This window comes from Ixodes scapularis, unplaced genomic scaffold (assembly GCF_016920785.2).
Source record: "Ixodes scapularis isolate PalLabHiFi unplaced genomic scaffold, ASM1692078v2 PGA_scaffold3__209_contigs__length_174095766, whole genome shotgun sequence".
Taxonomy (NCBI): Eukaryota; Metazoa; Arthropoda; class Arachnida; order Ixodida; family Ixodidae; genus Ixodes; species Ixodes scapularis.
Window position 1 is genome coordinate 37,460,077 of NW_024609868.1, and position 12,301 is coordinate 37,472,377.

Below are 12,301 nucleotides of genomic sequence, written 5' to 3' on the forward strand. Positions count from 1 at the left end.
ACGGGTGTTGGTGAAGACCCTAATAGGAACATTATCCCCCGGGACAAGCTCTAAGCCTAATCTATGCTGCTTCACGTCGATTCACAACCTTATTAAGCGTACAAAATGTTTTCAGTGCGTATGACGAACGTTGCCAGCAGGGATTCCGGCTGGAGTTTGAACCTCGGAAGCAGCACGCCACGTGAAACCGTCGTACATACTCCGTTCACCTCTAGCCTGACCAGGCACATACCCCAGGATATTCATAGTAACCCTGAGACGTAGGGGGGGGGGGGTGCGCCCCCTCCCCCCCCCCCCCTCCCCCCCCCCCCTCCCCCCCGAAACAAAATCCTGGCTATGGCTATGGACTTTGTCATGGGGCCCGCCCATGACAAAATGCTGTGTGAGGGGAGGGGGGAGAGGAGGTCCCAGCAAAATGAAAGATTTCGGGGGGGGAAGCCGGGCCTCCCCCCCCCCCCCCTTCCTGGCTACGAGCTTGAACCTGAGTGTGGTGAGAGCCACAGGCTCACCAAACCCATAACTGTCTTCCCTGTCAACCTCTGAACCCGCTCTCATCCCGGAGGTACGAGCTATGAGCCTGATCACGTGGTGAATGATAGCCCCATGGCTGGTCCAACGAGCATGTATAGCTTCCATCGCACTGTCAGCCTAGAGTGGAACTCAAGAAAGGGGCAGCGAGCGACTCTTCACGCGGCCTCTCACCTCTGTCGAAGGCCGGCGTCGCCTCTGCCTCCGACGAGCAGCCCGGCGCGTCGGGCCTGAGGCGGCCCTCCTGGCAGCGCAGCAGCGGCGGCGTCAGGCGCACCGTCTCCTCGTCGCAGTCGTACTCGACCGAGGAGCCCGGCGAGATGGTCAGGCCCGCCCGGTAGCCGCCCAGGTAGTGGCCCTGGCCCAGCGTCGGCAGCTCGCACGGCTCTGCAAGAGCCCGACAAGAAGCGAAAGGGTGGCAGATACCGCGAAACCCTCAATCCTGTCCAAGATCCCGAAGCGCGCGCGCGCGCGCTTCGGGATCTTGGATCTTGGAGGCTATGCCTTGTCAAAGGCAGTTCCAGTGCTACTTCACAGATGGCGCAAGCGTCGTAAAGCCACTCGTACATCGTACAGCAGACACGGTGTTCGCCAACGTTACTAAAACCATCCAGTTGGGGAAACTGCCATAGAGACTGCCCCGAAAAAGTGGCACCGATCCGTACTCACAACCGAGCAAATGGCGATCACAACGACGGGATGAACTGCACGGGACTTCTATTTTGCCTTTAATAGGTCATTTTGGCGCCGAAACAGATACGGTGGAAGGGGTTTGAGGCGTGCCACCCCCGTCTGCCAAGCGGACGCGCCGCGAATTTGCCCAGAGGTTAAGATGAGCCTAGGTCGGCACGTGCTACCTGAAATCAGCGCTGAGGCATGGTTGTATAAAAACAATATTAATTGTGCTGCAAAACCTTGCAAACTAAAGATGTTAGAAAATATCACGCGCCCTTCATTTTGTACTAAACTCCAATAAAAGTTACCATAACAACAGTTTTTTGTCTGGTGCGGGTCATCTGATACTCCGCAGAATAGTTCTATTACCCAAGCTCAGAAAACTCGACTCACAGTCCAGCAGATGGCAGCACACAGATAACAACTGTAACAGCGGCCATAATAATAAAAAAAGAAACCGTTTGTTTCTTTAAAAGAAATGAAAAAGAAGAACCTTCACAGAAAAAGAAAAAAAAAAAAGGAAAAACGTTCTACTCAATGCTTAAAAGGGTATACGAAAACGAAATGACGTGAGGGCAAGCCCTTTGCCCCTCGCATCAAAGTCGGCCAGTGAGAAGCTCAATGCGAATCGGGATCGTGACGTCAATAGTTCATGCACGGCCAAGGGTATACTGTAGTTGCAAGCCTCGCACCTTGGTGGCGTCAACGCGTGACAGTCTCGTCTATAGTAGTAATAGCTGAGGATTGTGCGCCCTATGGCCTATGCATAGTTTGCCCGTATAAAGCACCGTTCACACACTTGCAGCCGAGAAGAACAAAGAGAGACAAGACCGGATTTCAAGCCTCTTGCGACGGCGGAGGACCGGATGCGCAGCTGTGGAGCAGGTTCTCCGCCGTCGCAAAAAGTACGGAAACAGGTCTTGTCTCTCCCCGTTCTACTTGGTTGCAACTGTATGAACGGCGCTTAACGTCACTCGCGACCATGCCGGTATTTTAGGTGCCACGAGCGTACAGTTCACCGAGTTATTTTCACACCGCAGAAGGAGTAGCTCGAGGCAAACTGTAAGTAGAAATAATCGTCAGTACCCAGCAACGGCGACACGTGCAAGGTATGTATATGAAGTATTCAGTGGGTGCCATATTTGAGCGCGCTAATTCACAGCGAATTCGTGGGAAGGGGGAATGGGGAGATTGATATATGGCACTGATCTTGCAGAGGTCACCGCATCCTCAGATCAAGCTCCTACCTAACGTCTACAAAGAACGGCGATGTTGATGGTGTGGAATGCACGTTTCAGAAGCACTGTGGAAGAAACACGTCACTGTTCTACGCCAAGTTACATTCAGGAAACCGCGATTCAGGACTAAGTAACTCCAGGAGCGAACCATACTGCCGCGAACAGGCGCTGCTTCTTATGCCCATGTCCCACTAAAGCGACAGACAGAAACAAAAGACAGCGACAAGCCTCAAACCCATGCAGCATGCTCGCGATGGTACCTTTGGCAGGCGTTTAGTCGTTCGGTGCTCGCACGAGCGATTGCAAGCCTGTCAAAGATACCGTCGCGTGCATGATGCTCGTATTTGAGCATAGCCTCCTTTATTCTACAAAGCCTCTCGAATCGCGAAAGACTCTGGTTTGAGGCTTGTCGCTGTCGTTTGTTTCTATCTGTCTGACGTTTAAAATCCCTTGTAACGCCGAATTAGAGCGCAGCTCTTGAGTAGAAGGAGGGAAGGGTACTGAGGGGAGAAGGCGGAAAGTCCTTCACTACTAACATGGGTATGGTGTGTGGATCGACCGACGTGTGCCGCAGAAAATGCACATGCATACAAATGCAGGTGAGAGCATCGCGTTTAAATTTGGCGGGAATTTAGCGTGGAAACGTTTCCCCTAGATTTAGAGGGGGAACTTTTTCCCGCTAAATTTAGCGGGAAAAGTTTTTCTGCTAAATTTAGCGGGGAAAGTTTTTCCGCTAGATTTAGCGGGGAAATTTTCTCCGGTAAATTTAGCGGGAACATTTGTTTCGCTAAATTTAGTGGGGAATTTAGCGTCATCGTCATCGTCACTGATGATGTCACACATGACGTCACTGACGTCACTGATGACGTCATCAGTGACGATGACGTCATCGTGATGACGTCATCCTTAATCGTCATCGCGCGGTTACGCCGACGGCGACGCCGCTCAAGCCAGAAACGGGCACCTAAGAGCTGCGCTCTAAAAACTCGGGATATGTAACCCAATGCGGGCCGAAAGATTTTAGGAACAAACGGGACTCATGTATTTTGGACATGGCACCTGCCCTGCTTTAGTTTGGAGGCAGGCTCGGCTCACGACGCATTCCGCAATAAATTCGTAATATGCCCCGTCATGATTCGAGGGAATTGATATGTAGTCCGGCAGAGCATATCCATAACAGCCGAACTACAAATTGATGAGGTACTATACTTGTTGATAAGTACGCGAGTGAACGACACACGTGCACGCTCAGAAGAAATATTGACTAAATGACAGCCTCCTCTGTTGCTGATTGGCAACCAAGAGGAATTGTCTTCTCAGCCAAAAGCTAGAAGAAATATCTGCACATTAAAATTGTACATATATATATATATATATAAACTGTGGTATACGAGGTCAGATTTCGCGGTTCTGTCACCGTCGTCTGCAAGAAACGCATCTAGCTCACGGTACTTGACGCCATGAATCCAACCGTATCTACAACCAACCTAACGATGTTGATGATCCCCGCCTCGGTCAACAGCGGCGTTCATCATCATCTTCCAGTCATGGTCGCAAACATCCCAGCCCTTCACCCGCGTATCGGCAATCCTCCCCTCTCCGCGGTCAGTCGATGTTTCCAAAAGCTTTCCTCGATGGGGAAAACTAAATAAGGCAGCTAAGGGAGGTACAGCTGGTTCGTGGTTTGCTTTACACTTCCCACCGACTGCGCCGTCATCTAATTTAATTGACATAACCATCAAAAAGGTGAGACTGGCAGCACTCGTTCATACTGGAGCATCGATGTCAATATTTAGCGAGAACATTTGAAGAAAGTTAAAGCGTGTTACCGTGCCCTAGGAGGGTGGTAGTCTCCGTGGAGCCAACACGTCCCTGACTCCTCCTCTTGGGATAGTTTCCGTTGAAACTTCTATCGATAACGAACCTCTTCGCCGTTGCTTTGCTGCCTTGGACAATTTCAAGCACGACATAATTTTAGCATGAAATTTCTTAGCCAACCGACGGGCACTTATTGGCTGTAGCACATGCACACTTCTCCTCAGCGCAAATGCAAATGACGCTTCCACATCTCGACAACAATATGTACCTTCCCGCTCAATGTATCGCACACGGATATCACCATTTACTGGCGCTATCGTACAAATGACAGGATATGTGACGGACGACCCCTACATGCTGGAACCAAATCGCGAAGTATTAGTATTTCAGAAGGGACTTGCTCTACCCATGACGATCATAGCGTGCAGTGCTGCCCAAACCACCGTTTTTATAGCAAATACTACTAACATTGCTCAAGAGTTGTCGGCTGGTATGCGCGTGGCGTTCAGAACAATTAACAACATAGAGTATGTCAACATTGTCAGTGATCATACTGTAACCCTAGCATCTCCTCTGATTGATCACCAGAACTCCTTCAAGTTGCTTCGGAAAAACGTTAGCACTGATTTGTCACCTGAGCAGCAGGATGCCGTATACAAGGTATTAATCTCCTTCAGTCACATTTTTGATTTTAGCTCTCGACCTCTGGATCAAACATCTGCTGTCCAACACACGATCGATACTGGAACAGAAAAACCCACACTCAACCGTTCTTATCGAGTTCTACGTTCAGAATCAGAACAAGAAGTCACCCAGAGCCACGCGAGTGGCATGTTAGGACAAAATATACAGAGGTCGGCATTTCAGGTCGCCCTCACTCGCCCTCACCCTCACAACCACACTCACCTAAGCCCCTCACTAACCCTCACCCTCACAGCTACACTCACCCTCAACCCCTCACTCACCCTCACCCTCACAGCTACACTCACCCTCAGCCCATCACTCACCTTCACCTCACAGTCACACCCACCTTCAGCCCTTCACTCACCCTCACTGCACCTCATGGCGCTCACGCCTTTCACGCACTCATGGCCCTCACGCCACTGACCGCGCTCACGCCCCTCACGCACTCATGGCCCTCGCGCCACTCACCGCCCTCACGCACTCATACCCCGCACACCCCTCACGCACTCATGGCCCTCACACCATTCACCGCCCTCACGCCCCTCACGCATTCATGGCCCACACGCTACTCACCGCCCTCATACCCCTCACGGCCCTCACGTCACTCACCGCCCTCACACTCCTCACGCGTTCATGGCCCTCACGCAGCCATACCCCTCACGCACTCACGGCCCTCACGCTACTCACCGCCCTCATACCCCTCACGCCACTCACCGCCCTCACACCCCTCACGCACTCATGGCCATCACGCCACTCACCGCCCTCACGCACTCATGGCCCTCACGCCACTCACCGCCTTCACGCCCCTCACGCACTCATGGCCCTCAAATTACTCACCGCTCTTACCGCCCCCACGCATTCCTATTCCTCACGCCCCTCACGCACTCATGGCCTTCACACCCTCCACGCACCCACCGCCCTCACGGCCCTCACACACTCATGGCCCTCACTCCACTCAGGCCCGCTTCATACGGGGCAATTTCGCCCTGAAACTTGACGTCGCAACACCAGCAACACGGGCCGCCCGTGTTCACACGCAGCAATTAACTGTTACAATTTGCCATCTTCATCATGGAATTTTATCTTTCTTGCACTATTTAGACAAGCAATTTCTCGCTATAAACGTGTTTTATGCATTTAAATCTCAATGAGAATATTAATAAATCGTTCTCAAACAGTTTATTTCAAAAAACGATCAATTTCAAACCAGAACCACGTCTTTTATTGTCATCATCACCGGCACGGGGTATCACGTGAAAATATCGCGTCCCTGATTGGATGCAGCCGCTTCAAACGTTTTCGAATTGCTCCGAGTTGCTCGCTTGTTTCGAGCCCGACACGATCTCAGCAATTCGTGTCGATCTCGGGAAAGCTAGGGAACAACCAGTCAGCTACACCAGAATTGCTGAGAAAGTTGCTCCGCCTGAAAGGGGCCTCACACACTCACCGCCTTCACGGCCCTCACGCGCTCATGGCCCTCACACCCCTCACGCACTCACGGCCCTCACGCGCTCGAACCCTTCACGGCCCTCATGCCACTCACACACTCACCCCCCTCACGTCCTGATGGCCTTCACACCCCTCACGCACTCACCGCCCTCCCGGCCCTCACGCGCTCATACCCCTCCCATCCCTCACGGCCCTCATGCCACTTACACACTCAGCACCCTCACGCCCCTCACTCACTCATGGCCCTTACACGCCTCACGCACTCACCGCCCTCACTGTCCTCACGCCACTCACGCACTCATGGCCCTCGCACCCCTCACGCCCTCACGGCCCTCACGCACTCACGGTCCTCACGGCCCTCACGGCCCTCACTCACCCTCACACTCATGAATTTTTTTGGTTCGGAAACTCACTCACCCTCACCTCACTTGTTAAGATGAGGGTGAGTGAGGGTGAGTGAGGGCCCTCATGAGTGAGGTTTGCCGAGGTATGAAATTGAAGAATCCGCCAGTCTTTAATCTTCTCCCGTTATGCCCGTAGAAAAAAAAAAAACAAAAAAAACGGCACATGTTTTTTGTGTTGACTACAGACGACTCACCAAAATTACGTAAAAAAGATGTTTCTCACTTTCCCTTAATTAATGATATCCTTTATACGCTACATGACGCCAACTATTTTCCGTCGATTGACATGCGCTCAGGCTACTGGCCAATTAGCGTCGACGAAAAAGTTCAGCAAAAGACAGCGTTCATTAAGCCCCATGGACTTTACCAGTTTCGAGTCATGCCTTTTGGCTTATGCAATGCTCCTGCAACCTTCGGACGTATGACGGATTCGCTACTAGGCAGATTGCTTTGGACAACCTGTTTGTGTTACCTGTGTGACGTGTGACGTAGTCGTCTCTTCGTCCACTTTTCCCGAACATTTATCTCGATGGACAACTGTTTTAGAATGCTTCCAAACGCCGCCCTTCAAATGAACTCTAAAAAGTGTCTTTTTGGTCGAGAAGAAATAAAAATTATTGGACATGTCGTCGGCCGTCACAGAATACCACACGACCACGAGAAACTCCGCGCTGTTACTGAGTTTACGTCTCTCAACAGTCAAGGCACTGCGTTCATCCCTTGGACTTTGTTCATTATTCCGACGATTTATTCGCCGATTTGCTGCCATTTCTGCTCATTTAAACTCTCACCTCATGAAAGATTAACAGTTCGTATTGTCTCAAAATTCAGAGGATGCATTCGAAACCCTGAAGACTGCGCTGACCACCAAACCATTCTTAACACATTTGGACCCTGGTCTTATATAAAAATTCACACCGATGCTTTAGCTGTACTTATGCAGAAGCAAGACGCTTGGGGTACATGCCGCATATGCGAGCCGAACTTTGTCCAAGGCGGGGATGAGTTACTCTATAACTGAAAAAGAATGCATTGCCTTCATTTTGGTAATCAGCCAGTTTAGACCTTATAGATTTGGGCGTTCTTTTATAGTGATTGCTGACCACCGCGCTCTGTGCTGGTTTTCAAATTTGAAAGTTCCTTTCGAACGTCTGGGCGATGGGTACTAGACCTCCAACAATACGACGTCGCCATATTACATACGTCTGGAAGACAACAAACACGACGCGCCTGACTGCTTATCTCCGAGTCCCATCTTGACATCCCCGAAAACTCCCTCTTCTGCGGTTGCCGCAATTGATTTGACCTCTATCTCACTCAACCGCGCAGTACAGCCAAAGTTACAAGGGAGAGAGCGTAGGCCAACCTGTTCAAGAGAAGGGAAAGGAGAAACGGAAAAAAGGGGTGGGATTCCCCCGTTCCTCCTTTTCCTCCTCTTCAACAGGTCGGGATACACTTTCTCCCCTGAAGCTTTGGCTGTACTGCACGGTTTTAGTGAGACAAAGTATAGTTTGGATCTTGCTCTGGAACAAATAATAGACCCACACTTACAACGGATTTTCAACTGTCTCAGCAAAACCCACCTCACCGCCCACGAACAACGGCGCTTGTTGGCCCCTAAACTGCACCACCTTTCATACCATGTACAGCTACAGCAAGACACTACTGACCGACGCCGAGCAACCTCCAATTTAGTCCACGTCGCCCGCATAAAGCCCTACACACCCCGACGCCCCAAATAGACCACTGCCATCCTCGTTACTTAAACAAAAAAAAAAAATATATACATACATATATAATAATAATAACTTGGGTTATCGCGGTCCGGACGACCGCGCAAAAGAAAGAGGGATTGGGGGGGGGGGGGGGGGAGGGAGTAATGTTATTAAGGAGAGAAAGGGGGGCCTGAAAAATGGCTAGGGCGCGTAACAGCTCGAGCTGAGCCCGGCAGTTCTAAACAAAAAGCCGACTGCGGGAAGCTGGCTCCTGGACCGTTTGTTCCAACAACAACCCCGGAACAATATACTGTCTATATATTCTTGACGCACGCAGGTCACGATGGTCAAGAGCCCAGAATCAGAATCCAAAATGATGTGCGCATTCTGAATGAGATGAAAGAAACTCTTTTAAAAGAGGTTCGTAGAAAAAGTCGAGCAGGGAAGCCGAAAATAGGTCTTTGCAGCTCAATAAGGCCAGGAATCTGGCTGAGGGACTGCCTGTGCTTCCTTGAAAACATGCCAATTTTCATACCGAAACCCCCTGAACCGGCGATTCTTGAAAATGGTTCATTGTGATTGTACCGAGCGTTGGCGTCACAGCTCCTCAGCTGACAGAGTGTAATATCCGGATGACGTCAGCAGCACTTTGCTAGCTCCAAGCGTGACGTGCCATTCAAAAACAGCTTGAAAAAAAAAAGAAGTAGACTAGAGAATAAGAGGACACATAGAGGTGAGCATACTTGGGGCTGATTTTGCTCGTGCCTTGATCCTTGTTTAGTATTCGGTCGCTTGGATCGGCCAAACAAAAATTGTTTTTAAGGGTTGCAAAATGTATTTGAGATACTGAGTACAAGATACTCAGAGATGTTAGTAAGATAGAGTAGCGAATACTCTAGGCTAAATGTATTTGCAAGATACCAAAATAGAACAAAATATATTTGAAATACAGTATCTAAGATGGAAATAAGTCTGGTGCCTATTACCGATTACATCAATCATGCACACGCAGTGAATGCGCCGAGATGCTGCGCTTGTTTCTGCGCGTGATTGATTTTTAGCCGTCGATAGCAAACGGACAAAAGCGACGAGTAGCGTGACGAGGCACTTTTGGCGCTGCTTGATTGGCTTAATCTGAAACGGAAGTCCAACAATTGCCGTCCAGGAGGCTCTAATCCGGACACTCGGCGGGCAAAAACTGAGTTGGCGAAATTCCTGACCGCATCGCGACTGGACAGAGGCAAGGACACGCCCGGTGCTGACCAATCCCGGCATCAGAAATCTCGCCGACGTTCTTGACCAGTGTCCATAGCTTAAGGCCCAGCTGCAGGACCGTTTTTATCGCACGTTGGCGCGTTACTTCTTGTTGAACAACGGAATAGTCTGTCAACTACGCAGTGACGGCATTTTTCTCGAAGCCTCTACCCCGCTGTTCTTTTGTAGCAAACGGACCGTAGAAATTCATTCTGCGATGTGACACGGAACTATCTAAGAGAACCTTCTGGAAGCTTAGAGACGACCACCGACGTTTCACTCTTCGAGGCTATAGGTTTTCTACTGTCAGTGCCAGTTTACGAAGGGTGTGGCGAGTCGCGAACGTCTTGTTATTGGTATACAGCTAATCATACCGTAGCATTAGATGTTAAGAATGTTGAAGAACCAATTACGGAGCGCAAACATAATAGGCCACATCCTGCGGAGTTTCTACTGCCGTCATGGACTCCATCAAAATGTAGGCTGCCGCTCTGTGCGTTCCCAAGGGGAGAGGTTCCTTTTTAAGCTCTTCCTTTAAAGTATGGCTACCTTCGTGATTTGTTTTAGTTTCGCTACATTTCATGGTAGTTCCAAATAAACATAGAAAAGAAAACACAGAGAAAACTAAACGCGCAAAAGGCATACCTGCGCGAACCGCTGCGGCTAGTCATTAAGTGCAGAAACAGATACTGCGCAATGAAACGGCGTTTGCCGAACAAAGTACAAATCACACACAAAAAGAGAATGTTGATCATGGCCAAGCTCTTTACAAAAACAAGCTTATGTAAGAACGCGAGCGTCCGTTCAATAACGGCAGACGTCTAACCCGAAGCATCGAAGCGAAAACAAACACGCCGTATAAAGGCACATAAGCTATGACAAACATATCCGCCGCTAGCACCACCTGTGCTTATCGCTGAACAAGCATAACAAACAAAAAAAAATGCAACGAACAAAGCAAATCTGAAGTAAAACACGAAACTCGAGGAACTCCGACGAATGATCTTGGGTCCGGTTGAAGCGCGGCATACATAGCCTCAAACCTGAATTACTCTCCCTAATTAGATTCGTCGGCGGTGTACCGTTACCCCGCGGCAGGGCTAGAAATTAAATTAGGGCAGCTGCGCTCTTCTCTAATTACTCATTAGCTCGAGCAGCGTATGGAAGGAGAAAAAAATACTTTGCGCGTAATGTCTAGCCGTGACGAGGGACGTTACGTCACTGCGCACACCGCGTTGTAGCGGTGTTTCATCTGAACGAGGCGTGCACGTGAAGGTTAATTTGTAAGGCTTGCTGTGGTAGCAGACGGGTATATGCCCGCTATCTTGGACTATCCCCGTCTGCTACCACAGCAACGCAATAATAGCAGACGGTCATCACCGCAGAAGCGAAGACACGGCGGCCAGTTTCCTGCTTGGAATCATGTATACACCAACATACTGTTCACAAACAAGCCCTTGTTTAACCACACCCGGAAACCAGACTCGCAAAATAAAAGGTGAAGTATCTGCGCATGCGCAGTGCTGACAGCAGCTCCACCACAGTTGCGTGACGTCAGGAAGCTGCGTTGGTGTATCCGTGTGGACAGAATGCATTGTCAAAACCAACCATCGGTCTATCCTTTATCAGCTCAAAGATTCGAGAAAGGCGATCGGTATCACGCTCCAATAGCTTCGCGGTGGGAGCGAAAAAAAACGTCGTTTACCTTTTTTTGCCGTTGAGACGGCTTGACGGCGTTGATTATGCTATTTTAATTGTGTTGCGTGTATGTTTATGCAGCCGGAAGTTAGGCAACCCCAATGGGCGTCTGGTGTTTCAGATGAGCAATTTAGCCAGTGCAATACAACCGCTAGCCTGGGTTCCTCAACGGGAGCGACGCAATTAGTGATACATGACCGCACGCCGGTACGGTGCTCATCCAGATCAAAACGGGCAGGGGTGGGGATGCGCCATAGGGATACGTGCGCATCTCTATGACATTCTAAGAACGTCTAGGTTTTCCACAAGGCCGTCATCCTCCTTGCCGTCTCAGAAAAACCTCGCTCTCTCTCCCACCATCAACAGCGAGCGCGGACAGCCGCGGTACAGACAACAACTCTAGGAAAAAAACGGCCAGCCAAAGGCACGGTTTTGACACAGGCGCTCCGTCAGCGTTAAGCAAGGACTTAAGTTCAAAAACGAAATATACGAGTCCCAGTCAAATGCAGACGCTCCACTCATGTTCAATTTGTATATTAGCTGGAGATAAACTGGTTTTTAAAAACACTGGCCAGGTGGGCGAAAGACGCCGCCCTATTTAAATCTGTACAGCTGTATTTTTTATTTACACAAACGATCTGCTGCACAAAAGCATTATAGCAGTTATAGTCCTTAAGAAGAAAACCAAACAATAATATGATAGTACTGGAATATAAAGGCCGTAAAAAACAACAACAAAAAAGTGCACGTAAAGAAAAGATTTTAAAATCGGGACAACCACCCGAAAGGAAATTGTCCCTGGTCATAATGTATAAAATAGGCCTAAGACAATTTGTTC

General features: G+C 49.7%; 1 protein-coding gene across 1 annotated transcript in view; it reads right to left on the reverse strand.

Moving 5' to 3' along the window:
- The window catches only part of LOC8050712 (sushi, von Willebrand factor type A, EGF and pentraxin domain-containing protein 1), a 247,178-nt gene that overhangs the window by 16,957 nt on the left and 217,920 nt on the right, over positions 1–12,301 (reverse strand). The window contains exon 10 of the mRNA XM_042292376.1: positions 703–915. Coding sequence (XP_042148310.1) covers positions 703–915 — 213 coding nt within the window. The remainder of the gene's footprint in view (positions 1–702; positions 916–12,301) is intronic.